The sequence below is a fragment of the Muntiacus reevesi genome, chromosome 5, assembly GCF_963930625.1.
Source record: "Muntiacus reevesi chromosome 5, mMunRee1.1, whole genome shotgun sequence".
Classification (NCBI taxonomy): Eukaryota; Metazoa; Chordata; class Mammalia; order Artiodactyla; family Cervidae; genus Muntiacus; species Muntiacus reevesi.
The window spans coordinates 88,163,492-88,191,250 of record NC_089253.1 but is presented as its reverse complement, the minus strand read 5'-3'; the positions used below and the strand labels follow the sequence as shown (position 1 = coordinate 88,191,250).

Genomic DNA, 27,759 nt, shown 5'->3' with positions numbered 1-27,759 from the left:
GCTACAGTCCACGGGGTTCGCAAAGTGTCGGACATGACTGAGCGACTTCACTCACTCATTCTAGTCATGAAGACTCCACACTCCCCTGCTAGACAGCACAGGGAGCCCAGTCTGGAGCTACGTGACCACCAAGAAGGGTGGGATGGGGTGGGTGGGAGGCAGGCTCAGGAGGGAGGAGATAAATATATATATGGCTGATTCAAGTTGTGCAGCAGAAACAACACAACATTATAAAGCAGTTATCCTCCAATTAAAGGGAAAAAAGGAAGAAAGAGTCTGTGCTACCGAAGCAGAGAGTATGGTCCCTGGTCAGGGAACTAAGATCCCATATGCTGTGCAGTGCGACCAAAAAACAAAATAAAACCTGATTATGTCCACCAGCCTCATGTTCCTCTCAAAGGCCACAAGTTCACTGAGCACCTACCAGGAGTCAGTCACCGATTCTCACCCTCAGGCCCATCCACTTGGCAGATCACAGGACTGTGAGCTCACCCGGGGGCCATCAAGACTGCTGTCGGGGCCAGCGGGGGTGGGGGGTGGGACAAGAGCTCTGCCTACAGGTCCCAGCCCTGGGCTGCCTAGGCCGAAGGTCACCCACTCACCTTTAGGCCGCCTCCCGGAGGGTTCCTCAGAGAGAAAAGGGGTCGAGATTCCTCCCAGGGGCTTTCCAACTGGTGGAATCCTTGGAGGCACCCTGCCCAGTCCCACCACTGCTTCCTCATTCTTTTCTTATCTCTCCACTAGCTCCTTAGTGACCCCCAGCATGTGAGCTGAGACCTCGTGGAGCCTGCAGCAGAGACTGAGAACCAGTGAGCAGGCAGCAGTGGGTGAAAGCAAACACCAAGATAAACCCAACCTCAGATAGGCATCCCGGGCGCCGCAGGGCTCAGCAGCATAACTGACCTTGTTTGTGTTTCTGAGCAATCACTGAGGAGCAGCCAGAGCTCTCACATGCCTCCTTGGACTCCAACCCCATCCACGTGGAGAGATGGGAGGTCACACAGAGAAAAGGAAGCAGCAGCCTGAACTCAGGACAGAGCTGGGACAGGCAGTGGAGGTGGGAGGCAGTCGGCATGTTTAGTGAAGGGCCTGTGAGATCAATCTGCCTGCCAATGCAGGAGGCATAGGTTCAATCTCTGGGTCAGGAAGATCCCTTGGAGAAGGAAATGGCAACCCACTCCAGTATTCTTGCCTGGAGAATTCCACGGACAGAAGAGCCTGGTGGGCTACAGTCCATGTGGTCACAAAAGAGACAGACAACAACAACAACAATCTCAAACTCCCAATCCAGCAATCCTCTTTATGTCACCAGGTGTATGCATGTGTGTGTGTGTGTGTGTGTGTGTGTGTGTGTGTGAGAGAGAGAGAGAGAGAGCACATGTGATCTCACAGTTGTTAAGTCGCATCCAACTCTTTGCAACCCCATGGACTGTAGCATGCCCAGCTTCCGTGTCCTTCACCATCTCCCAGAGTTTGCTCAGATTCATGTCCATTGAGTCAGTGATGCTATCTAACTATCTCATCTGCTGCCTCCTTCTCCTTTTGCCTTCAGTCTCGGGGATTAGCAGATGCAAATCACTATACACACACACACACACACACACACACACACACACACACAATGGATAAGCAACAAGGTCCTGCTGTATAGCACAGGGAACTTTTTTCAATATCCTGTAATAAACCATAATGGAAAAGAATATGATAAAGAATGTATAGATACATACTGTTGTTGTTTAGTTGCTAAATCATGGCCATCTCTTTTGCAACCACATGGACCATGTAGCCATGTAGGCCACCATGCTCTTCTGTCTATGGGATTCTCTAGGCAAGAAAACTGGAGTGGGTTGCCATTTCCTTCTCCAAGGGATCTTCCCGACTCAGGGATCAAACCTATGTCTCTTGCATTGGTGGGCAGACTCTTTACCACTGAGCCAATGGGGAAGTCCACATATATTGTATATATACAATTGAATCACTTTGATGTTCAGCAGAAATTAATACAACGTTGTAAATCAACTATACTTCAATAAAAATAAAGAGGGTGGCTGGAGAATAGATGAGGGGAATGAAGAAAATACCATAAGACTGAGAGTTAGAGTGCAGCTGAGGGGCTGGACCTGTCTTGGGCAACAGCCAGTTACATTGCTTTCTTTCTGGCTGACATCTCACATGACCACAGGGACACAGCAGGGCCCAGGCAGTTTCCTTTCTGCCTTCTCCACACTCACCATGGGGTCCGTAGGGCGTTGTGATGGGTTCTCTGATAGCTGACTTGAGCACTTGGATGTCTGGAGGCATGAGGAAATATTGCTAAGAGTTCAGTGAGGCTGTCCCAGGATGGGGCTCACCCAGCAGTGATTTTCATAGGGCCCCGAGGAGCTGGCAAAGCAACTGGAACATTAGGAATTATTGGATGCATTTTAGGGCTCATGAAGGAGTATTCAAGGAGACTGACTGGGGCCTATAAAAGTTAGTGATGGATGCTGCCATAAGTCTCAATTCTGTGCCATTGGGATAATTGTTTCAGAATCAGTCTCCCAAAATGAAGGGCATTATTATAATAAAACTCCTCACATTTGTACCTATTTATATATATATGTGTGTGTGTGTGTATGAATAAAATTGATAAAATGTCTCTATTAATGAAAAATGTTCATCTATGTTTATATAAACGAATTTAATAATAAAAAAAAGAATCGGTCTCCCTTTCTTCTGACTAGTGATACAAACAGATGCCTCCCTGGAGAGGAGGCTCTCACACCTCCTGGCAATGTCCAGGCTCCTTCAGAAAACCCAGGAGGAGAGGAGCAGAGTCACCCACCCTAACATGCTCCCCCAACCTCCGGGGCATGTGCTTCTCCAGGAACCATCCCTTGCCCGGCTCTGAGTGAGTGATGCCATGAACACAGATGATCTTATTGACAAGTCACCATGACCTTTGATACTTTCAGAAACTTGGTATCAACCAGAGACCAGGCCAAAGGATCTGGGAGCTCAAGAAAGCCATCCTGACTCCAACCCTACAAGGTTCCACTCAAGTTTCATCACTTCTACTGCCCATCCCCCACTGTCTTTGCTCAGAAAGAAATAGATCACATCCTCAGATACAAAGAACAACCCTGCCTGATCTTGAGTGGCCTCAGCCTGCAGCAGCTTGAAGCGGGACTTTGGTTCCCAGCCAGAGATTGAGGTCAGGTCTCAATCCTAACCACTAAAAAAGATCCTGATGCTGGGAAAGATTGAGGGCAGGAGGAGAAGGGAGCAACAGAGGATAAGATGGTTGGATGGCATCATCAACTCAATGGACATAATCTGAGCAAACTCTAGGAGACAGTGAAGGATAGGCATGCTGCAGTCCACGGGTGTCAAAGAGTTGGACTGAACAACAACAAAACCAGTGGTCAGTGACATAGCCCTGGCCCTTCGGCTTTGCAGAAAAGAATTCCCACAAAGACAGAAAATAGTGAAACAAAGTATTTATTAGGAGGAAAAACAGTACAGTATGTGTGGATATACACAAGGGCGGGCTCAGAGGGAGAGTGTCCTCGTGGTAGTTTGAATCACTTTTATGGGGCATTTCTTCCAGGTTTCCTTTGACCAATCATGCTTTACCTGGTTCTAAGGCTGCACTGGTTTAGTTCAGGGTCCTCCCACATGTGCATGTGCATCTCTTGGCCAAGATGGATTCTAGTGCAGATGACCGTAGGTAGGTAGACATCACTTACTATGAGGTGATGCCCCCTCCTTTTTTGACCTCCAAGGAGCCTTTCTGCACATGTGTAGTTGGGGAGGTCTCCTTAACTTCAAGTATGAGGACGATGTGGTCTTTTATCTCTTATCTGGCAGGGCCCAGCCTCCTCCATTATCTTCCTTGTAGGGAGTTTCTGCTATTGTAACGGTGTCCCCTGTGGCTCAGAAGTAAAGAATCCACCTGCAAGTCAGGAGCCGCAGGAGACAGGGGTTCGATCCCTAGATCGGGAAGATCCCCTGGGGAAGGGCACGGCAACCCACTCTTGCCTGGGGTATTCTTGCCTGGAGAGTCCTACGGACAGAGGAACCTGGCTGTCTATAGTTCATAGGGTTTCAGAGAATCAGACATGACTGAAGCAACTTAGCACACATGCACAAACTGTTATTATGAAGTTTCTGTTCACAGGGAAGAAACTGTTCAGCTGGGGGCCCATCTATCTCCTGCCTCGTGACCAACGAAACACCTCGGCCTTCCCCTACCCTGCCAGACCTTAGGCCAAGAAACACAGAGCTGGTGTGTTTGGGTCAAGCTGAGAAGAAGCACTGGGGCAGAGGTCTCCAGATTGAATCCGAATGCAGCATGAATCCTGGTAGCACCCAGGGGCCACGGCTCTGCCTTTCGGCCCCTTCCCTGATGAGCTCCCTGGGGAGGGCCTGCTCTCTCACAGGTGGTGTGACTTTCAGACAATATCTTGGTTACTTTCTCTGTTTTGTTTCTTTCTGTTGATGTCACCCACTTGCGGAAGGAAGTGGCCGGATCACAGCAGAACTGTTGAGTGTCCAGTACACTGTGGCCCAGAAGACAGTTAAAAATAATTTCAAAGCCTTTTTATATTCAGTGCCTCCCCCCACCCAAGGCCTGTTTATCGCTCTCTCCATTTTTGAGATGCAGAAAGAAATTCAGAGAGATTAAGCAACTAACCCAAGGTCGCACAGATACAGATAAGTAGCACTGGGCGGGGGCGGGGCAGGGGGACAGTAAAGGCTGGGGAGGCGGCAGCATGCTGAAACACTGAGGTCCATCTCCAAGGCTTTGTTAGTGGGAAAGAGGTATAAGCGTCTCCCAGTCCAAGGGGCCTTTCCCTGGGGCTTCAATTCAACAGGCATGTATCAGGAGCCAGGAGATGCTGAGAGATGCCAGAATATGCTGTGGTTTTTTCATAGCAGTCAGCAGTGACTTGCTTATTGAGCACCTACCAAGTGCCAGAAGCTATGTCAAGCATGCATCACCCTGAGGTTTAAGACCACTCTGCCAGGAGGCAGAGCAGGGATCCAAATAATACCATTAAAGGACACAAGTGACCATGTGTAAGAAATGGCTGTGACTGCTTCATTGGGCATTTGCATAACCAGCAGCACTGAGTGGCTTCCTGACAGAATCTGGATTATTCCGAGGACAAGTGGGTGGCAGGTTTTCCCCCGTGCCCATGATGGAAGTGGTGCTACCACACTGGTTTAGCTGCTGTATTCCCTGAACACCGACCATGTGCCAGGCAAGTGTGGAGGTTGCAAGAGCCTCCCAGGGCTTGCAGTCTAGATTGCGGAGGGTGCGGGGAGACAGACAATAAACATGTCAACAAGTAAATGGACAAGTAAATGGACCTTTAAGTACTGATAAGTGCTACAAAGGAAAAAAAGTAGGATGGTTACTACCATCTTTGAAAACAGTTTGACAATTTCTTAACAGCTTAAGTATACACACGCCATGTGGTCCAGCCATTCCATTCTAAGACAGTCACCCAAGTAGGCGTTCAGTAACTATTCCCTTAATGAATAAATGAATGCATTTATTCTGCATGTCAGTTTTTTTGGGTTTTGTTTTGTTTACAATTGTGGTAAAAAGAAATAAAGTTTACCATCCTAACCATTTTTAAGTGTACAGTTCCAGTAATGTAAAGTACAGGCTTCCCTGATGACTCATGGTAAAGAATGCCTGCAATGCAGGAAACACAAGTTTGATCCCTAGATCAGGAAGATCCTCTGGAGAAGGGAATGGCAATCCACCCCAGTATTCCTGCCTGGAGAATCCCATGGACAGAGGCTACAATGAGGTCGCAAAGAGTCAGACATGACTGAGCAACTAACACACACACACAATGTCAAGTACATTCACCTTCTTGTGCCATGTCATTTCCTTTTCATCCTGAAGGTACTGAGGATAAAACTCAGCTGAGACAGACAGAATTGGTCAGGGACATGAAAAATTTAAACTTGACTTCCAGAAGTGTACTCCCTAAAAAATATGGCCCCAAAACCTGTGCTTTGTGAAGGTCCACTTGTCCTTCCATAGTCAGAGTGGGTCCTGGCAGGAACTCTGGCTCCTTTGAGAACAGTTTCACTTTCCTTTGTCCCTCTGGGCTCCCTCCCCACCCCTGCTGGGTCTGCCCCACCTCCGCCTTGCCCCAGAGTGCCTCTGGCCTCAGCTGGTCAGATGAAGGCAGTGCCACTGCAGGGACATTCCAGAGATCCAGCCTTGTGCCTCATCTGGCTCCAATCTGTCTTCCCCTCCTTGCCTCACTCCATCTTCGCATCTCAGCCCGGGCTGTATTTTCCCGTGATGTGGGCAGCGGAGCTGAGTGGCTACATGTCACAGTCCTGAATTCAGACCTCCTTGGTCCCCAGCCCAGCTTCATACCAGCTAGGGATATGCCTTTGGGCAAGCCCCTTAACTCCTCTTAACCTCAGTGATCTTATGGTAAATCAGGACAAGAATGGCACCCACACCATAGCGGTTGTTATGAATATTTATTATGAGCACTTTTCAAATTGTCTGCCACAAAACTGTCCTTAATAAATGTCAGCTCTAATCCCAGGAATTGTTTGTTTTGCATTTTCTCCTTACGAGGTGATCAGTTTTATTACATATCTACATGCTTGGATTAAACACCTCTAGGATCTAGGTTTATAGGAGACATCTCTTAGAAGCAAACAATATAATAATAATGTTATAATAGCCAATAGCTATTGAGGAATTCCTCTTTTCTAAGTACTATGCCAGTAACAATAATTAATGATAATTAACTAATAATGAATATCAAAACAGTAGCAAGTCCTGATCGAGTGCTGTCTGCCAGGCAATGTTCTAAATGTTTTTATATATTAACAAATCCTTATTAACAAATTCAAAATAACTATCCTTCAAGGAAGATATTATTTCCCTCATTTTACAAATCAGAAAACTGAAGCACAGAGAGGCAAAGTGACTTGCTTAAGTAGAACCAGTAAGTGGACAAAGTTAGGACTCAAACTCATTTCTCTGGTCCAGCTAGACCTCTGGGCTCTGAATCCCAAGCAATCGTGCCCAGTGTAGCCATCTGTCCGGCCTCTCTCTGAAGCTTACCAGCTCTCCGTTACTCTGGCAGATGTGCTATTCTGCTCAGGGGGCTGGACAGCTGTGTCTCCAAAAGGAACATTCAAATAGGCCAGTTGACCCCGCGGCCCTGCAGAAGACCTCACACCCACCTGGAAAACTCCGTTCTTCATATCTGGAGAAAGTCTGTGTCTTGATAGGATCTTAGGACCCACCCAGGCAGTCTTTCAGCTTTCCACGTGGTCTCTCCCCTCCTGGAAATAAGAATAAGCACTTAGAGGGACCCAAGGGGATCCCAACAGTCTTGAATAAGTCTTCCTTACCTTTAAAGGAAGTGTCAGAATCATTTTTTTTCTCCAAACATGAATTAGTTCATTCATCCTCACAGGGATTCTATGAGATTCTTCACTTTCACTGGGGAAGGACGGAGGAGACACTGTGCCCTCAGGGATTAGACACCAGCTGTTGCCACATCTGCAGTTTGTACTTGGAGGTTCCCCCAAGTTCTCCTGGCTGCAGGTGGTCCCGTCAGCCCACCTGCTGGGATTTTCACTCGGCGAGCTATTGCGCCCTTTGCGACACAAATCTAGATACTCTCCAGCCGCCCCCCGCCCCGTAACTACCTGGGCGGTGGCGCCGGTAAGGCTCGAGCGGCCCGACGCCGTCTCCTAGCAACCGGGCAGTCGTCACATGACCTATTCACGTGGCCCCCAGCCCGGCTGGGGTTGGAGCGCTAGCAGCGGGCAGCCGGCGGGGCGGGGCCGGCCAAGTTTGTTTCCCGAGTTCGGAGACCAGGAGCCCCCGCGGTTGTGGCGCAGGTGCTGTCCGGCTGGGTCGCGATGGAGCTGCCAGCCGTGAACCTGAAGGTGGCGATGGGCGGGGCGGGGGTGGCGCGGGGCGGGTCTCCCGGAGCGTGCTGGGCATTTGCGCTTTTCAAGTAGGAGTTTAGAGGTGAGAGGACCGAGAATCTGGGAAAAGTGGAGTGGTAGGGAGAAAGAGAACGAACAGAGCCCAGGTGGAAGGAGGTGGGCGGGTAGATCATACCAGGGAAACGGATCCAGAAGGCCAGCAGGAAAGACCGAGAGGGAGCTGGAGGAGGGAAGCGGCCGTCTCTTCCTGGAGTCAGACCGGTTCAGCTGGGAGCGCCGAGCCCCTGAGGCTCGCTTTGGCCTGCGCGCCCAGAATTTCTCTGGAGAAAGAGGAAGGCGTGGCGGGGAGGGGGGGACTCACGGAGAGCCCGAGGCTGGACTTGGAGGCAGGACATTTCCCCTCCACCGAGAGGGGTAAAGCTTTCACCTGGACACCCAGCATTGCCCTTACCGCCTCTTTTGTTGGGAAGATCAAGTTAAGGAAATCAGATGATCCCAGACAGATGGTTTTTCAGAGTTGATGGATTCAACGTCTTTATTTCTTCAGCAACACAGACACCAATAGAATTTACTCAAAAGCAGAACCCCCCAACTTTGCACATTTAGGAAAACCCTGTAGCTTGCTGGGGTGTCTTCATTTCCTGAGCTGTAAGAATGCCAAAGGCTGTTCTTCTTTTTCTCCCCGCCCTCCCCCAGCCCAGTGCTTCTTGGCTGGGTTTGCCATTGAGAGGCTGACGCCCTTAGCTTTGGTCAGAAAGGTGTTAACCTTGGGCCAGACCTGCCATTTGGGGCCTGGGTACGGTTTCCTTTGAGATTGCATGCAGGAGTACCCTCCTACTCACCCTTGACAAAGCATTATGTACCCATGGTGTCTGGAACTAAAGTAATCTAAGAGATAGATGACTACAGAACAATACATCATCCATATTTGGGTTATTAGACATGGTCTGTGCTGTGACTTCACGTGGGCACATTTCCTTAATATTGAATACTTGCTTCAGCAGACCTCTCCGAGGCTTTCAGTCAACCGCTGCAGGGGGAGAGATGGCTGTGACAAGGGAAAGGGCTTGAATTGAAGGTTTAGCAGGGAAGAAATTTACACGAGGGCAACTGAGGTTCGTTGGTATCAACATTCACTCTGTTCCAGGCCGTGTGCGGTTAATGCCGACTACCTTTTCTCTGATTAGAGATTTGCCTAAAATAATTATTAAGGGGGAAGGAGGAAAGGGACAGAGGGGCAGGAACTGACAAGGGAGTGAGCCTTCATTCTTGGGGTGTCTGTGGTATGCCAGGTTATTTATTTAGTCACATCAACCTTCTGAGATTTTTGTAGTTGAGCCAACTACAGCTCAGACCAGATAGGTAACTTGTCAAGGCCCCACAGAGATTAAGTGGCAGAGTCAGAATTTGAACCCATCAGGGTCAGACTTCAAAACTGTGTCCTTTCCTGGCCACCATTGGTTAGGGCCGACTTCAGCTTTGACAGTTTATGCCCAGTGGGAGGGCTTAGTCTGTTTTGTGGCCTTTTTTTTTTTTTTGGAGAAACTTTATGGGCCTCACAGGCCACATGTGACCACAGATGTGAGCTCTGCTGGCTTTCAGTGCCCACAGTGAAACAGCTGGTCCTTTCTTTGACTTAGGAAATAAAACACCATATCTCCAAGGGTCTTAGCTGCTACCAGTCAGAGACAAGTAAGTGCTGAGAGGTCGTGAACAGCTAGGGTTGCCAGGTAACATTGAGGACATCCAGTTGAGTTTGAATTTCAGATCAACAGTGAATAAATTTTTTAATCTAAGTATGAAAAGTGAAAGTCATTCAGTCATGTCCAACTCTTTGTGACCCCAGGGACTGTACAGTCCTTGGAATTCGCCAGGCCAGAATACTGGAGTGGGTAGCCTTTCCCTTCTGCAGGGGATCTTCCCAACCCAGGGATCGAACCCAAGTCTCCTACATTACAGGCGGATTCTTTACCATCTGAACCACCAGGGAAGCCCCAGAATACTGGAGTGGGTAGCCTATCCCTTCTCCAGCAGATCTTATATCACAGGCAATATTTGGAACAGTCTAGAAAATTATTCATTATCTGAAATTAAAGATTAACTGGGGGTTCTGTTTTTGTTGTTGTTTTTTCTGGCCTCCCACGGGAATCTAAGTGGGATATTCTGAGATCAGAGCCCCTTGGGAGCTCAGAAAATGCCCAACTCCCCTGACCCTGCACTACCCGTGCCCTCTTTCACACATTCCTGGGGCATTGGCTCAGTGCCTGCTCGTGCCTGGCCTAGCCAGAGTGGGCAGGTGAACAGAAGCAGCTGCCCCGGGCCCTCTGGGTAGTTCCTAACCCAACACTACACATGAGGCAAGTCCTGAGCTGAAGGAACGTCGTTGTGAGAGTTTAGAAAATTCTAGACTTGGGTTCATGAGGGCTTGTGAGAAAAGGCCCTTGGGAGGAGGGTGCAGCGGGGTAGTATAGCACGAGGGTTAAGAATTCCAGAACCTGACTGCACAATAGTCATGAGGACGGCCTTGTCTCGGGGCTTCCCGGGTGGTGCAGTGGTAAAGAAACCACCTGCAATGCAGGAAACATGGGTTCAATCCCTGGGTGGGGAAGATCCCCTGGATTAGGAAGTGGCAACCCACTCCAGTATTTCTTGCCTGGAGAATTCCATGGACAGAGGAACCTGGCAGATTGCAGCCCGTGGGGTCACAAAGAGTTGGACACAATTGCACGTGCACAGCCATGTCCCAGAGGCTGACTGCCTAGCAGGCAGTGTGTTGAATGTTTCACACACCCCTCCACCTCTCCATAGCCACACAACACCCCTATGGAGCATTATTGTCCCCACTTTAGAAGAGCAAGCGGCAGTTGTGAGAGCTCAGGTGATGGCCCAGAGTCACATAGCTCTCAGTCATGGAGCTGGGGTCTGATCCACATACTTGGCTCCAGCAGCCACACGCTCAACCACTGCCTGCCTCTCCCTCCCCTCTCTGGCAGCCCTGACTACTGCCGCCTGGGCTCAGCCCTTGGGGATCCTTGGGGATCTTGCTGCCTCATTCAATAGGCCGCTGAATGTTTGCACAGGACTAAGAAATATATTCTGGGTTTTCTTCGTTTATTTATTTTGTTTTGGCCACACCACACAGCTAGTGGGATCTTAGTTCCTTGACCATGGATTGAACCTGCACCCTTGGCAGTGAAAGCACAGAGTCCTAACCACTGCCCCGTCAGGAAATTCCCAGGAAAAATATATTCTGTATATTAATCTGTGTGGAGGGCGATTCCCTGGTGGTCCAGGGGCTTGAACTCTGTGGTTTCACAGCTTGGGGCCCAGGTACAATCCCTGCTCAGGGAACTAAGATCCTGCAAGCCATATGGTGTGGCCAAAGAAAAAAAACAAATTCTTTATGGTGACCTCAAGTCTGTCAACCATCTGGCTAGGCAGTGCCAGCCCCACTGCCATGGGCCCTCCAGTGACAAATGAAGGGTCTGAATCCTGGTCCGAGGACCCCTCGGTTTCCCCTTAGCCTTCCTTTCTCCTGGTCAAACATACTCGTTTCCATCGACCCTTCCCTTGCTCTTCCAGATCCTAGCACTGTAGTACAGTGGGTAGAACACAGGCTTTGGGGCCAATCAGATCTCCCTCCAAGGCCAGGCTTTGCTGCTTACCAGCTGTGTGACCTGAAATAGGTTTCTTAACCTCTCTGTTAAGGTTTCCTCACCATAAAAAGAGCATAAAAAAAGACCCTACCTTCTAGGATGATAAGAGGAGGATCCAGTGGTTCAGGAAGTGGTGTAACTTCACAGTTTGTTGTTTTCTTATTTTAATCTTTATTTTATGTGTTTATTTTTGGCTGTACTGTGTCTTTGTTGCTGTGCAGGTTTGCTCTAGTTGCAGTGAGCGGGGCCCAGTCTCTAGTTGCGGAGCATGGGCTTCTCACGGCAGTGGCTTCTCTTGTTGCAGAGCATGGGCTCCAGGGTACACAGGCTTCAGTAGTTGCAGCACATGGGCTCAGTCGTTTGTGGCCCATGAGCTCGGTTGCCCTGCAGCATGTGGGATCTTCCCGGATCAAGGATTGAACCGGTATCTCCTGCATCAGCAGGTGGATTCTTTACCATTGAGCCACTAGGGAAACCCACATCATGTTTTTATTCGCAGAGAAACTCAGACCCAAGAAACTGATTCTGCGATTTGCATCTGGGCTCTCTTGTCATTCATAACTGTTTGGGCCAATGAGTCTCTCACAGCCTCAGTGTCTTCATAAGTGAAATATAAAGGTTAAAACTCTACCCCAGACAGTCACAAGGATGACATGGGCCAGGTGTTCAGGGCAGTGTAGATATGAGGCAGGCACATCTGCATCAGTAGCAGGGGTTGCTGTAGGTGACGTGGTTTCAGGATGACTGTCCGCAGAGGTTGTGGTGGTGGTTGTTCAGTCTCTCAGTCATGTCCAACTCTTTGTGACCCTATGGACTGTAGCCCACCACGCTCCTCTCTCCATGGGATTCTCCAGGCAAGAATACCAGAGCAGGTTGCCACTTCCTTCTCCAGGGGATCTTCCTGACCCAGGGATCGAACTTGCATCTCCTGCATTGGCAGGCGGATTCTTTACCACTGAGCCCCCAGGGAGGTGCTTACAGTTATTTCGTGGAAACATCCAGTGACTGTCAGATGCCTGTCTCTTTCTGGTTGAGGCGCCCCTGTGGGACACAAGAGTGATAGATGCTGCCTCTGTGTCACCGGGGAGGAACCCAGGGCTCCAACACAAAAGGAGGTGGCCCCTGGACCAGAACTCAGGTCTCCTTCCCCCTGTCCAGCATCTTACAAGCCCCTGCTGCCATGGCCGGTCTCTCTCTCCCCTGCTCTTCTGACACATCGAATACTGGCCTGGGAAAGGGCCAGGCGGCCCCGCTGAGCCAGGCGCTATATGAAGAGTCCTGGAGGTCAAGTCTCTCTCCTCTTGCCCATCCGGGAGCAGTCAGGGCACAGGAGCAGTCAGGCCACCGGGGCACGTGCTGAGGCCCCTCTCTCCCCCATCTCTGTGGCCGTACCTGAGACTCCCCAGTGTTCTCTTGGTGACCAGAAACCTCCCCCAGAGCCAGAAGACAGTTCTTTTGTGCTGAGATAAGGGCTGTGGGAGACGGCAGGGCTGGTTTGGCTGGGTTTCTTTTTCTTTTTTAATTTCTGTTGAAATGTGTTGTTTAATCACTAAGTCATGTCTCTTTGTGACCCTACGGACTACAGCACGCCAGGCTCCCCTGTCCTTCGCTGTCTCCTGGAATTTGCTAAGATTCATGCCCATTGAGTCGGTGATGCTATTTACCATCTCATCCTCTGCCACCCTCTTCTCTTTTTGCCTTCAATCTTCCCCAGCATCAGGGCATTTTCCAATGAGTCGGCTCTTCACCTGGCCAAAGTATGTAGCTTCAGCTTCAGCATCAGTCCTCCCAATGAATATTCAGGGTTGATTTCCTTTAGGATTGACTGGTATGATCTCCTTGCAGTCCAAGGGACTCTCAAGAGTCTTCTCCAACACCACAATTCAAAAGCCTCAATTCTTCAGCACTCAGCTTTTATGGTCCAACTCTCACATCCATACATGACTACTAGAAAAACCATAGCTTTGACTATACGGACCTTTGGTGGCAAAACGATGTCTCTGCTTTTTCATACACTGTCTAGGTTGGTCATAGCTTTCCTTCCAAGGAACAAGCATCTTTTAGTTTCATGGCTGCAGTTACTGAAGTATAGTTGATTTACAATGTTGTGTTAGTGTCAGGTGTATAGCAGAGTGAATCAGTTAAACATATACCTATATTCACTCTTTTTTAGATTCTTGGATGGGTTTTTTGTTGGAGCTTTCCTGCACATTCAACCCCTCTGGGCCCGAGTGGGTGTGCCCTCCCATTACAAAGATGGGGAAATTGGCAGAGGAGGCTTAGTCTTCATGAGTTTCTTTTCCCCTGGCTAAAGAGGCATGCTCCACTGGTGCTAAGTTTCCTAAATATTGAGCAAACAAAAGTGATGTCGCACTGAAGGGAGGTGTGTCTGCTAAAGGCCTGCAGGATTTCCAGGTCGTACTGTTTTCTTTCCCAAAGAGAGGGCCTAGTCTGGGGGCTTAGCCAGGTTCTTGCTCCATATTACAGGCTTTTCCGACTCGAGGAAATACTTTACCCCACAGGTTATAGAGTGGTTTCCTCACAGGCTTTCCTGTGTGTCGCTGCCTTTCCTTTTCTGGGCTCTGTAGGCCAGGCCTGGAAAATCCCATGGACGGAGGAGCCTGGTAGCCTTCAGTCCATGGGGTCGCTAAGAATCGGACACGACTGAGCGTCTTCACTTTCACTTTTCACTTTCATGCATTGGCGAAGGAAATGACAACCCATCCAGTGTTCTTGCCTGGAGAATCCCAGGGACAGGGGAGCCTGGTGGGCTGCCGTCTACAGGGTTGCACGGAGTCAGACACAACTGAAGCGACTTCGCAGCAGCAGCAGGCCAGGAGCATCCCTTTATTAAAGACCTGCTGCTTGCGCAGTCTAGAGGTGGGAACCAGAGCACTTGGGAATGAAGACCATTTCTGAAGTAGAAGTTGAGGGAGGGAAGGACTCAGTGTTGATGTTGGGGAGGGGAGAAGTGATACGACTGTGACGCCTTCCTTGGTGTCTTGTAGTTGAAAACCCAACACCAGGACCATGTGGCTGGCGGCGTGTGGCAGGTCCCCGTCCCCTCTGTGGGCAGGACTTCCGTCAGAGGGGCCTGTGGTTTGCTCTCAAGATAAAGATCAGAAGATCCCACACCTCCCAGGCTCAGCCCTGCCCCCCACCCCCACCCAGCTTCCTGTCCCTCCTCTACTCGCCTCTTCCACTCCAGCTACATGGGCCTCTTTTCAGTCTCCAGAAGGTTCCATGGTGCTGTCTTCGTGTCAGATGGTCAAAGTATTGAAGCTTCAGCTTCAGCTTGGGCTTCTCTGGTCATTCAACTGCTAAAGAACCTGCCTGCAATGCAGGAGACCTGAGTTCCATTTCTGGGTTAGGAAGATCACCTGGAGAAGGGAACGGCTACCCACTCCAGTATTTTGGCCTGGAGAATTCCATGGATTGTATAGTCCATGGGGTCACAAAGAGTTGGAAACGATTGAGCAATTTTGACTTTCACTTTCTTTCAGCTTCAGCACCAATCATTCCAATTAATATTCAGGACTGATTTCTTTTAGGATTGACTGGTTTGACCTCCTTGCAGTCCAAGGGACTCTCAAGAGTCTTTTCCAATGCAACAATTCAAAAGCATCAGTTCTTTGGCGCTCAACTTTCTTTATGGTGCAACTCTGACATCCATACATGACTACCGGAGAAGCCATAGCTTTGACTATGTGGACCTTTGTCCAAAAAAGTGACGTCTCTGCTTTTTTACATGCTGTCTAGGTTTGCATAGATTTTCTTCCAAGGAGCAAGTGTCTTTTAATTTCATGGCTGCAGTCACCATCTGCAGTGATTTTGGAGCCCAAGAAAATAAAGTCTGTCACTGTTTCCATTGTTTCCCCATCTATTTGCTATGAAGTGATGGGACTGGATGCCATGATCTTTGTTCTTTGGATGTTGAGTTTTAAGCCAGATTTTTCACTCTTCTCTTTCACCTTAATTGCTTTCTGCCATGAGGGTGGTGTCATCTGCATATCTGAGATTATTGATGCACTTCCTGCATCCTTGATTCCAGCTTGTGCTTCAGCCCGGCATTTCGCATGATGTACGTTGCATATGAGTTAAATAAGCAGGGTGACGATTTACAACCTGGACATACATACTCCTTTCCCAATTTGGAACCAGTAAATTGTTCCATGTCCTATTCTAACTGTTGCTTCTTGACCTGCATACAGATTTCTCAGGAGGCAGATAAAGTTGTCTGGTATGCCCATCATTAAGAATTTTCCAGTTTGTTGTGGTCCACACAGTCAAAGGATTTAGTGTAGTCAATGAAGCAAAAGTAGATGTTTTTCTGGAATTATCTTGCTTTTTCTGTGATCCAACAGATGTTGGCAACTTGATCTCTGGTTCCTCTCCCTTTTCTAAATCCATTTTGAACATCTGGAAGTTCTCAGTTCACATACTGTTGAAGCCTAGCCTGGAGAATTTTGAGCATTACTTTGCTAGTGTGTGAAATGAGTGCAATTGTGCAATAGTTTGAACATTCTTTGGCAATACCTTTCTTTGGGATTGGAATGAAAACTGACCTTTTCCAGTCCTGTGGCCATTGCTGAATTTTCCACATTTGCTGGCATATTGAGTGCAGCACTTTCACAGCATCATCTTTTAGGATTTTAAATAGCTCAGCTGGAATTCTATCACCTCCACTAGCATTGTTTATAGTGATGCTTCCTAAGGCCCACTTGACTACGCACTCCTGGATGTCTGGCTCTAGGTGAGTGATCACACCATTGTGGTTTTCTGGGTCATTATGATCTTTTTGTGTGTAGTTCTGAGTATTCTTGTCACCTCTTCTTAATATCTTCTGCTTCTGTTAGATCCATACCATTTCTGTCCTTTATTATACCTATCTTTGCATGAAATGTTTCCTTGGTACCTCTAGTTTTCTTGAAGAGATCTCTAGTCTTTCCTATTCTATTGTATTCCTCTGTTTCTTTGCACTGAAGTGGGTAGCCTATCCCTTTTCCAGGAGATCTTCCCAACCCAGGAATCGAACCAGGGTCTCCTGCATTGCAGGCAGATTCTTTACCAACTGAACTACCAGGGAAGTCCACTCACTCCTCAGTCCCTGGGAAAAACCTCAGAAGACTATTTCTACTCTCCCTTGGTTTCCGCATCTTTGTAATAGGAGGACACATCCACTCAGGCCCTGGGTGGAACAACACCTGGCTAAGTCGGGATTGAATCCTGGCTCTGCTCTGTGACCTGGTGCAGATTACTTACCGTTGAGCCTTGGTTTTCTCAACTGTAAAACTGGGGAAATGGTGCTTCAGAGGATTGTAAGGATGAAACATGTTCACAGGCAGAAAAATCTTATCTTGGTGCCTGACACATAAGGAAGCACTAATTAATAAAGGTAGGTGGTGACCAAGATTCCTTCCAGAGCTCGCCTTCTGTCATGTTGTTCTTGTTCAGTCGCTCAGTTGTGTCCAACTCTTTTCAACCCCGTGGACTGCAGCATGCCAGGCTTCCCTGTCCTTCACCAACTCCTGGAGTTTGCTCAAACTCATGTCCATAAGTCAGTGACGCCATCCAACCATCTCACCCTTTGTCTTCTCCTCCTGCCTTCAATCTTTCCCAGCATCAGGGTATTTTCTAAGGAGTTCTTCACATCATGTGGCCAAAGTATTGTAGCTTCAGCTTCGGCATCAATCCATCCAGTGAATATTCAGGTTTGATTTCCTTTAAGATTGACTGATTTGATCTCCTTGTAGTTCAGGGGACTCTCAAAGAGTCTTCTCCAGCACCACAGTTCAAAAGCATCAATCTTCAGCATTCAGCCTTATTTATGGTCCAACTCTCAGTCATGTAGGCTCAGCTTTTTCAGCATCTAGAGACCTCTGTAAAGTCAGGTGTGTTAGTCCTTAAAGAGCTGTTCTAGTCCTCTGTAGCTGGAAGAGGAGTTCTTTAGGGGTTGGGGAACACAGTCTGGACTTGGTTCACTTCACGGAGCACTGGGGGCAAGGTGGGGTATCCTGGCCATCTGCCCTGGATGTCATCTGGTCATCCCCCACAACCCCGCACCATGTGGAAAACATCCATGTCTGTCCAAGCCCAAAGAACTTCTCTCTCTAGCACGAAGGCTAGGAGCCCTAGTTCTGGAGTCGGACTTAACATTTAATTACAGTTTTGCCATCAGTGAAGTCATGATCAACTTAATTTGCCTCTGAGTCTAGTTTTCTTGACTGTAAAATGGGAATGATTCTAGTATCTGCTTCAGAGGCCCAGAGAAGGTCATGTGAGACATTGGGCCCAGGGCCTGGCACATTGCAGATGTGCAATAAATAATAATAATTTTTTTTGGCTATACTGAGTCTTCATTGCTGCATGCAGGCTTTCTCTACTTGTGGTGAGCTGGGGATACTCTCTAGTTACCACGCTCCGGTTTCTCGTTGCCGTGGCTTCTCTTGTTACACAGGCTCTAGGTGTGCAGGCTCAGTAGATGTGGCACACAGCGCCTAGTTGCCCTGTAGCATGTGGGATCTTCCCAGACCAGGGGTTGAACCCGTGTCCACTACATTGGCAGGTGGATTCTTAACCACTGGACCGCCAAGGAAGTCCAATAGTAATTCTTCTAGAAATGCAGCCAGAGTTCCTTGCTGCAGGTGGCATCCTCTCCTTAATACCCCCCAGCCCCCTGAGCACAAGACCAGAAACCTGGGCCTTTCACTGCAGTCCTTTCTGGGTCCACCCTTGCTCTCTGGGGCTGGCATGCCACTGCTGCCTCAGGCTGTTGGCATCCTTGAACTCTCAGTGCCTGGAGCAAACTCCCTTTAAGGTCCTCGTCCACCACTGGACCCCACTCCTGCCGTCTCGCCACCACCCCCGACCTCAACCCCATCCCGGCCCTCCCCCTCCTCAGGGCTCTAGGTGTTGTGTCCTTGCCTGTGCTTCTGGGATTCCACCCTGGAACACCCCACTCTCCCTCCCCTGTGCCTGGCTGGTCCCTAAGTCCCATTTAGCACCAGCTCCGAGTTCTTCACTTCTTCCCCCTGCCTTCCCCATAGCATCCATCTGCTCCTTCCTTCCTTCCTTCCTTCTTTTTAAAAATTATTTATTTGGGACTTCCTGGCAGTCCAGTGGTTTAAGAATCCACCTGGCAATGCACGGGACGTGTGTTCGATCCCTGATCCAGGAACTAAGACCCCACATGCAGAGTAAGCAACTAAGCCCTCGAGCCACAACTAGAGAGCCTGCATAACACAATGAAGATCCCACGTGCTGCAGGTAAGACCTGACATAGCTAAACAAACAAATGAATAAATATTTACTAACAGAGAGAGATCTTTAGTTGCAGCATATGGGATCTAGTTCCCCCCACCAGGTATCAAACCCTGGACCCGCTGCTTTGGGAGCACAGTTTTAGCCACTGAACCACCAAGAAAGTCTAATACTTCCTTCTTTACTTGCTTTGCAATCAGGACTCTCTTGATTTCCAGGAATAGAGACCAGTTCCAGTAAAGAGGCCTGTCTCTGAAGGACATATGTGGCATTAAAAAGGGTGGGACAGTGCATGGACTCTTACTATAAATCCTAACATGTTACCTTCCTGCAGAAAAGCTCCTGGTGACTTCCTTCAGTGCCCTAGAGATGAAGTCCACTCTCCTTGCCGAGGCCCTTCAGGCCTACCTTTCCCCTCTGGTCTCCTACCCCCGGGATGCTCTCCCATTCCTTGGATGCACTGGACATCTGCTCAGCCCCACACGGCACCCCAGCTCCGGTGTACTGAAATCAGCTTCATTTGAGCCCCTCCCGGCCATCGAGGCCTCCTCTGGTTTCAGAACAGATTCCCAGGTTCCCCAAAGGAGCCTCCTTGGAAGTAGGAAGGGGTAAGGGTGTCAGCTGCCCTGAGGAACTGGGGAGGGGTGACCTGGCAGTGTCTTCTGACCTGATCTGTGCTCTTCCTCTTTTTCTACCACTGTTGGGGGCCACTCTCTTGCTGGTGTCTGAGCAGACATTGCTGAAGCCCTCTTAGGTCCTAGGCCGGGGCTTCTGGTGTTTTTTGATTGCAGAAGCTTTCCTGCCCACTCATCCTACCACTATGGCGGTCACAGTCACAGTTCTCTTCTTTACCCCACCCCCTCTTTTTTTGTGCCACAGGCGATCCTCCTGGTTCACTGGCTGCTGACAACCTGGTGAGTTGACTGTGGGTATCCAGTTCTGTGTCCCCCTGGTCTCCCAAGATCTGGGTCCACATGTCTCTCTGGGGTCCTGTCCACATGTCTTCCTGGAGCCTTGTCCATGTCTCCCGGCCCATTCCAAGACTAAGTAGCTCCTCTGTCAAGATCATCAGCAGCAAGCTCCTATGTCCCAAGGATGTTGGAGGGGCAGGTGGTACCCAGAGGCCTTTGCCATCACTGACCCTAGGAGCTTCGAGCCCTCATCCTCAGGAAGACGGCAGCCCGGGGGGCAGTACTGACAGCTCAGACCTTCCTCCAGACACTGCCCAAGCCCTTTGGGGCCTGGCATCCCTCTGGTTCCTCCCCCAGGGCCTTTGCGTCTGGGGCTGTGAGGTGCCGAAGCCTAGAGGCTGGCCTCTCATACCTTGCCGGGGTGGATGTCCAGTGGAGCTCTATGTGTCTGTGACCTTGGGTAAGCCACTCAAACCCCCGAGTCATTTTCTCACCTATACTGTGAGAGTATTACTGACCCTCCCACTTATCCTGTTAAGTCATCTGAAGGTGAAAACACTTAATTTCTGAAACCATAATAATTGCTGACCTTTATTGAGGGTGCTTTCTGGAGGCTAACTCAGCAGCTCAGCAAGCAGACACGGGATGAACCTGAGTTCAAGGGTGAGGTCACTCACTTAGGGAGGGACCCTCACTCTCATTTCATACCCCCTGCCCAGAGACAGCAGACTCAGGATTTAGACTGACCCTGGTCATGTCCTTGGCCCTGCCACGTTCCAGCCGGGTCACCTTGATCAAGTGACTTCACTTCTCAGTTCCTTGGTTTCCATCTGTAAAATGGGTGCAAGGATGCACGGCCCTCAGGAGCTGTGAGGGAGAAGCATGGCCTTGCTCTGCTCAGCAGTCATTGCCCAGGGGCCTGCACAAGGGAGGCCCGGGGACCGCAGGGTGATTTTCATCATTACCCTCTGCTTTATCTGCTTTACCTGTTGAGTTTCTGGGGAGATTTTTCTGCCCGACCAAGACTGGGAACATTGAGCTCACGTGTGCATTTTGCAGACGTGGAAGTGCAGTGCATGTGTTCATGGGTGTGAATAACAGGAGCAGTGATCATCATGGTTATGGCCTTGGGGAGCAGAGTGAAAATTCAGATTTCTCAGGCACACTCCCTGAGATTCTGAGTTAATGAGTCCAGGCTGGGCCCCCAGCACTTGCTTTCTTAAAACCAAAAAATGAGATGACTAATTCCAAGTAAGCCCCACGGTGCTCTCTGCACTTAAGTGCTTTGCACACGTTTTCCACATGGTACACTTCAGGGAATGTCATTTACATTTATGAACCACCCCACTGTGTGCTTGGGCCATCCGGGTGGGTAAGAGCATGGCCTCTTGAGTCAGACTGTCTGGGTTTAAATCCCAGTTCAGCCACTTAGCAGCTGTGTGACCTTGGGCAAGTTCCTTGACTTCTCTGGGCCTCAGTCTCCTCATCTGTAAAATGAAGATGACCGTAGTGCCTCTTTACAAGGGTTGTTAATGCATATGCACATAAATGAACCCATTTAAAGCACTCATAACTGTGCCAGATACTAGTAAGACCTCTGGGTTAACTATTCTTTTCTTTGAATTGACAAACAGTTTAGTTAGTAGCGATGCCCTACAAAATAAAAGAGAGTGGGTGTTGTGTTAGAAGGTGATCCTTACAGTGGGGCAATCAGGGAAGGAGTCTCAGAATTAACACATGAGCTGAGCCTAAAATGACAAGAAGCAACCAAATGTTCAGGTAGAGGGAACAGCAAGGCAATGGATAGGAGGTATAGGCTGGGCTGTGTCATCAGACCCCACAGGGCCCTGTAGACCATGGTCAAGAGTCTGAATTTTATTCCAAGAAAGTGTTGGAGGACTTTTAGCAGAGAAATGACATCTCCTGATTTACCTTACTGGTTGCTGTTTATGGAGGAGTTAATAAGTGTCGCTAGTGGTAAAGAATTTACCTGCCAATGCAGGAGATGTAAGAGACACAGGTTCGATCCCTGGGTCTGGAAGATCCCCTGGAGGGGGGCATGGCAACCCGCTCCACTATTCTTGCCTGGAGAATCCCATGGACAGAGGACCCTGGTGGGCTACAGTCCACAGGATCACAAAGAGTCAGAAACAACTGAAGTGACTTAGTACGCATGCAAGCACATTTATGGAATGGCCAGGATGGGGCAGGAGTGGAAGTTAGGGGACCAATGGGGAGAGGCTACAGCGGAACGATCAATCCCAGTAGGAGAGGATGATGGTTTGGACCTGAAGGGATATGGCCAGATTCCAGATCCGTTTGGGAAGCAGATGGGACGTGATGACATTTTTGGCGCATGGGTGGGAAGTAAGGGAGTGGAAACGGGAATGAGGCCAAACTGTAGCCTCTGCTCGTGGGGCCCCTGAGACCTGGCACCCCAGGAGGTGACCTGTGGGAGGGGTGGGCACCTAGGGGGCACCTCTTGACTTGACTCAGGTGCCTCCTCCCGCAGGGGCTGCATCGTGTTCCAGGGCTCCTATCCCTGGACCAACTTCCCCATCCTGGCCTTGGGCGTGTGGGCCGTGGCACAACGGGACTCTGTCGACGCCATAAGTATGGTGAGCTGGGGGAGCAGCCAGGGAACTGGCTTCAGGGTGGTCGTGGGCCCAGCCCCGTCTTCCCCTTCACCTGTCTTGTCTTCTCTGCCTTCTTTTTTCCCCAATTTTCCATTTTCTAGAGTCCAGGTTCCCAGCCCACATGTATCTTCACTAGCCTGGCCTGCTGCTCTGCCTGCCTGGCTCAGAGAGTCTCCTCAATTTTTTCCCCAAAAGGGGCATGGGGTGGACTCCCACCAGTGCCCCATGAGATTGGCCGCTCCTGGAGGGCAGTAGGGCATGCACCAGTAACCTCACTTGAGGGCCCCCCTAATAGGGAGGGCCCCCCATGAAGAGGGAGCTCCACCACTTTGTGAGGTCAGAGTGGACACAGTTTGGCTAAACTGTCCCACTGGCAGCCCCCAGACACCTGCTCAGACCCCATGGCTGTGAGTGCCAGCGTGGGCCTCTCAGGACGGTTAGAGACAGATTTCTTCAGTGGTGGAGGTGGAGCCAGTGAATTCCAAAGGACCTTCCATCTGGAAGATTCTGAGCCCACATCTTGTGCCTCATCATAGCCTCAAGGATGAGAAGAGTTGGGGGAGAGGGCTCTGTTAGAGCCAGCAAGTTGGGTCCAGACCGGGACCCCAGCCCTGCTCTCAGCCCTGCAGTCCCCAGTCGGGCATCTAGTCTGCAGAGTCCCACCTGCCGTCTTGGTCTGTCTTCCGGCAAACCCCAAGGACACAGTAGGGCACAAATGGAGCTTCCAGTCTGGTATATATGGTGGGGGTGGGGTGACAGGACAGCAGCGCGCTCATCATCCCTAATGACACCGTGGTCACCCCTCGGCCCTGTGCCTGACTGTCTTGCAGTTTCTGGGTGGCTTGGTGGCTACCATCTTCCTGGACATTATCTACCTTGGCATCTTCTACCCGAGGTCCAGCCTCACGGACACGGTGCGCTTCAGTGCAGGCATGGCCATCCTCAACCTGATCCTCAAGCCGATCTCCTGCTTCTTCATCTACCAAATGTACCGAGAGCGTGGGGGTGAGCTCCTGGTCCATGTTGGTGAGACCACCACCTGCAGCCAGCTCCCCAGTTCCCCTCCCACCAGCTCAGGTGCTGGCACTGCTGTCTCCTCCTCTCTCCTCGGTCTCTGCCTTGCCCGCCCCCCAGCCCCTGCCCCAGGGAGCCAACCTTGCCCCCTGAGACAGGGATTCAAGGGGCAGGGTGGGGCCTGGTGTGGGCTCTGGGCACCAGGCTGGAAGGTGTGCAAGTTTCTGGTTTCCTAGAAGAACCCAGGGGTCCCCCAGCCATCCCTGCCTGGTATGACCTTTCCCTGGCACCAGGCTATGGTGCCATGTCCTTCTCTCAGCTTAAACATGGGTGCAGCTGGGGGCCTGATCCAAGGCCCCAGGCAGCTCTGGGCAGCCTGCAGCCCAAGGCCCATAGGCACCTGCAGGGCCAGCTTCCCCTCTCAGCTCCCTCTAGTCCCATCGCTGGAACCCCCTTTCCTGCCATCTATGGGGTCTGGGTGACCAGGGGAGAGGCAGTGCTGGCCTCGGTCCTGGGAGCCCTGGCTAAAGCCAGCCCTGAGCTGCACATGCCTTTCCTTAGCCCGGCCCCACCCGCCCCCTCCCACAGCCTCTCTGAGCTGGACCCCTGCTTGTTGCAGCCCTTCCCCAGCCCCCAGTGACACCCGTTCTCATGTCCTTTCTCTCTGAGAGAAGTGGGGAGAGGTGTGGTCTTCTGCCTTTCACTCTTGAAGAGTGGCCTGAGACCTGCTGGGGGAGCAGCTGGGTTGAGGCTGGGAATGGCCCAGGGCTGCCCACCCTTGGCAAACCGCCAGGCCCCCGGACCTGCCCTGGGGTAGGGAAGAGCCAGTGCAGTCCCTTCATTAGACAGATGAAGATACAGAGGCCTGGGGCGCTGGGGGCTTGTTCAGGAGCACAGGACAGATGTGGGGAGTGAAGACAGGAGTGAGGAGTATGGCACCCAGAACCCAACAGCCAGCCTGGCATCGTCTGGTCTCTGCAGCTGTGCCAGCCCAGGGGGCCTTCTGGATGCTGTACGATGATGTCCGCTGTCTGGGAGAGGAGCTGGAGGGGAGCCCGTGGGTCCAGGGCTGGCCGTCCCTCGGCCAGATTCCTGAGCACGTGCTCCCAGGGAAGCCCTGGGGCATAGTGACTGAGAGCCCTGTCTTTGGGGTCGTGCAGCATAGGTTTGAACCCTAGTGTCCTCTGTTTCAAGCTTTATAATCTTAAGCAAGTCGGTTTATCTTTTTAACACTCAGTTTCCTCATCTGTAAAGTAGGGACAAAAAAAAATACCCTGCTCTGTAGGGTTACAGGAGGATTGAATAAATGATACATGCTAAAGGCTTGGTGCCTGGGGATGCTGCCACTGTCACTGTCCTGGGTGTCCAGATGCCCAGCTCTGGCTTTTCTTGATGGGGTGAGATGGGTGGTGGGGAGTAGGGGGATCTTGGTTTGGCCTCATGGAATGTCCTAAGTCCTCACCCTTCATTTTTTTCTTTCCTTCCATCTCCCTCCAACCCCCAGGTTCCCTTGGGCCCTCAGAGGACCGCAGTTCATACCAGCCGATCGACTCCTCAGAGGTGCCTGCTGACCCGGAGAGCAAGGCTCACGTGACCCGAGGATACTGAAGCCCAGCCCAGGGACCAGTCTGACAAACTGTGGGGCCGGCAGAGAGGAGGCCTCATCACCTTCTTTGTGCCTTGGACGTCATCCTAGGGGGTGCCCCTGACCGCCCCCTGCTTTCTCAGAACTAACTTCTGTCCTCCAGTTCCCCATCTCAGGGGTCGCCTGAGTCAAGTGCCCTAAGAGGCCCTGAGCCCCTGTGCACACCTGTCCCCAATTCCTCGAGGCCTCTCCTCCCTTCTGGGTAGCCCACTGGTCCCAGGCTGGGAACTCTGGTTGCTTTTGTCCCCTCCACCCTTAGCTGCTCTGTGCAGGCCCCAAGCCGAGCTGTGCCCGAGCCTGGCAGGATCAGGCCTCTCGGGGCCACTGGTGCCCCCCACCTCGGCCTCTCCTGAGGTTGGCCATGCCCTCCCACAGGAGCTCCGAGAGCCTCGGGTCTTGCTCACTGCCAGGAGCACAGGGGTGAGGACCCCTGGCTTCTCACTACCTGGTCACTTGGTGCCTGGGGACCCCAGGGCTGGAGGCAGGAGGGATCTGCGGCCCCTCAGACCCCCATCAGCCTCCGGCTGCGGCCACAGCATTAAAGTTCAGGGAATTCTGCAGCCAAGTGTGTTTGAGCCGTGTTTCCTCTCCTGTCAGAGCTGGGGCCTGGACTTGCCATTCCCAGGAAGATTTCTCCTGTGAATCTCCAGGGTGCCAGGACTTAGGTGCTTGTTTTCTTATGACAGAAGGAAACGGGGGCTCGTGACCAGCTGGGCCTGCGGGTGCTCAGCTCCAGCCTAGCTGAGGCCCCAGGAGAGAAGGGCACTGACAATGTGTCAAACAGGCATCCATGTCTCTGAATTAAGTGACTCAGGTATTGGTTTGAGTCCTGCTCTGCCACTGACTGTGTGCCCTTGGGCATCTCAACTTTTGGACCCCATGTCTGCTGGAAGAGGGCTAATAACTGCCCAGAGAGAGACAACACAGGTGAAATGTACAGTGCCTGACCCTCGGGAGGGCTCCCTAAATGACAGCAAAGGTTTTTGGTGGGGCTGCTCCCTAAGCCTATGCTGATGTTGGTCAATAGTCCCAGGGGTGGCCTCCCCCTGGCAGACCCAGTGTCTTGGACTCAGAGTAAACTGGGACACCTGTCCAAAGTTCCAGGGGTTTTATGGCCAGGACCCTACCCCACCCCCATTGGGATGGGTATTGACCAGCAGGCCCCAGGCATCTGGGCTTTGTCAGGCCATCCTGGCTTGCTTGTCCCTGGCACAGAGAGGTCAAGGCCGGGTGCACAACCCCCACCACCCCATTCTTCCGTATCCATCCATCCAAAGAGGCTGAATGCCTGCCAGTGCTGGGCATGGGCCTAGGGCTACAGGGGTGAACTCAGGTCCTGCCCTCAGGGTAGCAGACACTGGGAGTCCTCTGTCAGGAGGCCTGAGCCCTGAAAAAAGGAACAAGGGCCTCCAAGGACTCATGCTCTGGGGCCCAGGAATGCAGAGCCGCTGCAGCTGCAGAAAACCAGAAACAGTCTCATAGTCAGATGAAGGCAGACAAATAAGCCATGGTTCATTCATTCTAAGGAATACTGTTCAGCAGTTCAGATGAATAAACCAGACCTATTTCTATCAATGGCAGTCCCCCCGAATACCGATTGCAGAATGGCACATGCAACCTGAGAGCATTAGTGTGAATTTTAAAAGCTCATAGAAATACTTTGTATTGTTCATGGGTGTGTATGTGGTAAGACATAAAAGCATTGACTAGAAGGACTTGTCTCAAGTTCATGATTGTGGCCCTGGGTGGGAGAGTTTCCAATTCTCTGCCCCGCCTCCTTTTTAAAAAAAAATTTTTGGCTGCACTGGGTCTTCGTTGCTGCACGCAGGTTTCCTCCAGTTGCAGAGAGCGGAGGTTACTCTAGTTGCAGTGCGAGCTTCTTACTGCAGTGGCTTCTCTAACTGCAGCGCACAGGCTGTAGGGACATGGGCTTCGGTACTTGTGGTGCATGGGCTTAGCTGCGGCATGTGGAATCTTCTAGGACCAGGGGTCAAACCTGTGTCTCCTCCATTGGCAGGTGGATTCCTACCCGCTCTACCACCAGGGAGGTCTCCAGTTCTCTTGTTTATACCAGTTCCTGGCACGTGGGAGGCTGGCAGTGTATGTGCTCCTTGAATATATCAGGAGCAGATGAGAATGGGAAGAAGGAATGAGGTCAGGGAGGCAGCAGGGGCCAGATGAAGCAGTCAGAAGGTCATTTCAAGAACTTTGAATGAGATGGGAGCTGCTGGAGGGCTTTGGGCAGAATTGGACATGGTCTGATTTATGGTCTAGAAGGACAGTGTTGGACAAAGAGCTGGGGGTGGTGACAAGTGGTCAGGCCAAGCAGAGCACCAGGCACCAGCTATATCAATCTAGGGGAGTTCTTCAAGTACTTCTGCCTGATAGGGATAGAACAGGTCAGGAATAGGTCAGAAAGATCCCTTAGAAAGGGAAATGGCAACCCACTCCAGTATTCTTGCCTGGGAAATCTCATGGACAGAGGAGCCTGGTGAGCTACAGTCCATGGGGGTCACAAAACAGTCGGACATGACAACATAAACAACAACAGGTAGCTGTAGAAGTTCTAGTAGGGTACTATAGATAGGAAAACCTAGGAAACGTTGGGGGACCACTGTAAGTTAATGATCACTCAAGAAAGCTATTGGAAGGTAGTGAAATTACAGCCTTGCTAAACTATAAAGTCATAAATAAAGGCACGAGAT

The 27,759-nt window shown here is 50.7% G+C and overlaps 1 protein-coding gene across 2 annotated transcripts; it reads left to right on the top strand.

The window, feature by feature from the left end:
- The first annotated feature begins 7,787 nt into the window (after positions 1-7,787).
- AGTRAP (angiotensin II receptor associated protein) lies at positions 7,788-26,766 on the top strand. Of its 2 annotated transcripts, none has more exons than XM_065936790.1 (5): positions 7,788-7,929; positions 19,728-19,762; positions 22,272-22,377; positions 23,226-23,400; positions 24,914-26,766. In XM_065936790.1, exons 1-5 carry the CDS (start codon positions 7,903-7,905, stop codon positions 25,015-25,017), a joined length of 447 nt encoding a protein of 148 aa, XP_065792862.1. In that variant the 5' UTR covers positions 7,788-7,902; the 3' UTR covers positions 25,018-26,766. The 2 variants fall into 2 exon arrangements, with proteins under 2 accessions (XP_065792862.1, XP_065792861.1); XM_065936789.1 differs by having other exon boundaries at positions 23,226-23,421.
- The last annotated feature ends 993 nt before the right edge of the window (positions 26,767-27,759 follow it).

What these genes read in the sequence shown, in the direction of transcription:
- AGTRAP (XM_065936789.1), top strand. Translation starts at nt 7,903, where the DNA reads ATGGAGCTGCCAGCCGTGAACCTGAAG. An exon ending in CACTGGCTGCTGACAACCTG is followed by an intron (nt 19,763 to 22,271) that starts GTGAGTTGACTG and finishes CTCCTCCCGCAG; the next exon opens with GGGCTGCATCGTGTTCCAGG. An exon ending in TGAGCTCCTGGTCCATGTTG is followed by an intron (nt 23,422 to 24,913) that starts GTGAGACCACCA and finishes TCCAACCCCCAG; the next exon opens with GTTCCCTTGGGCCCTCAGAG.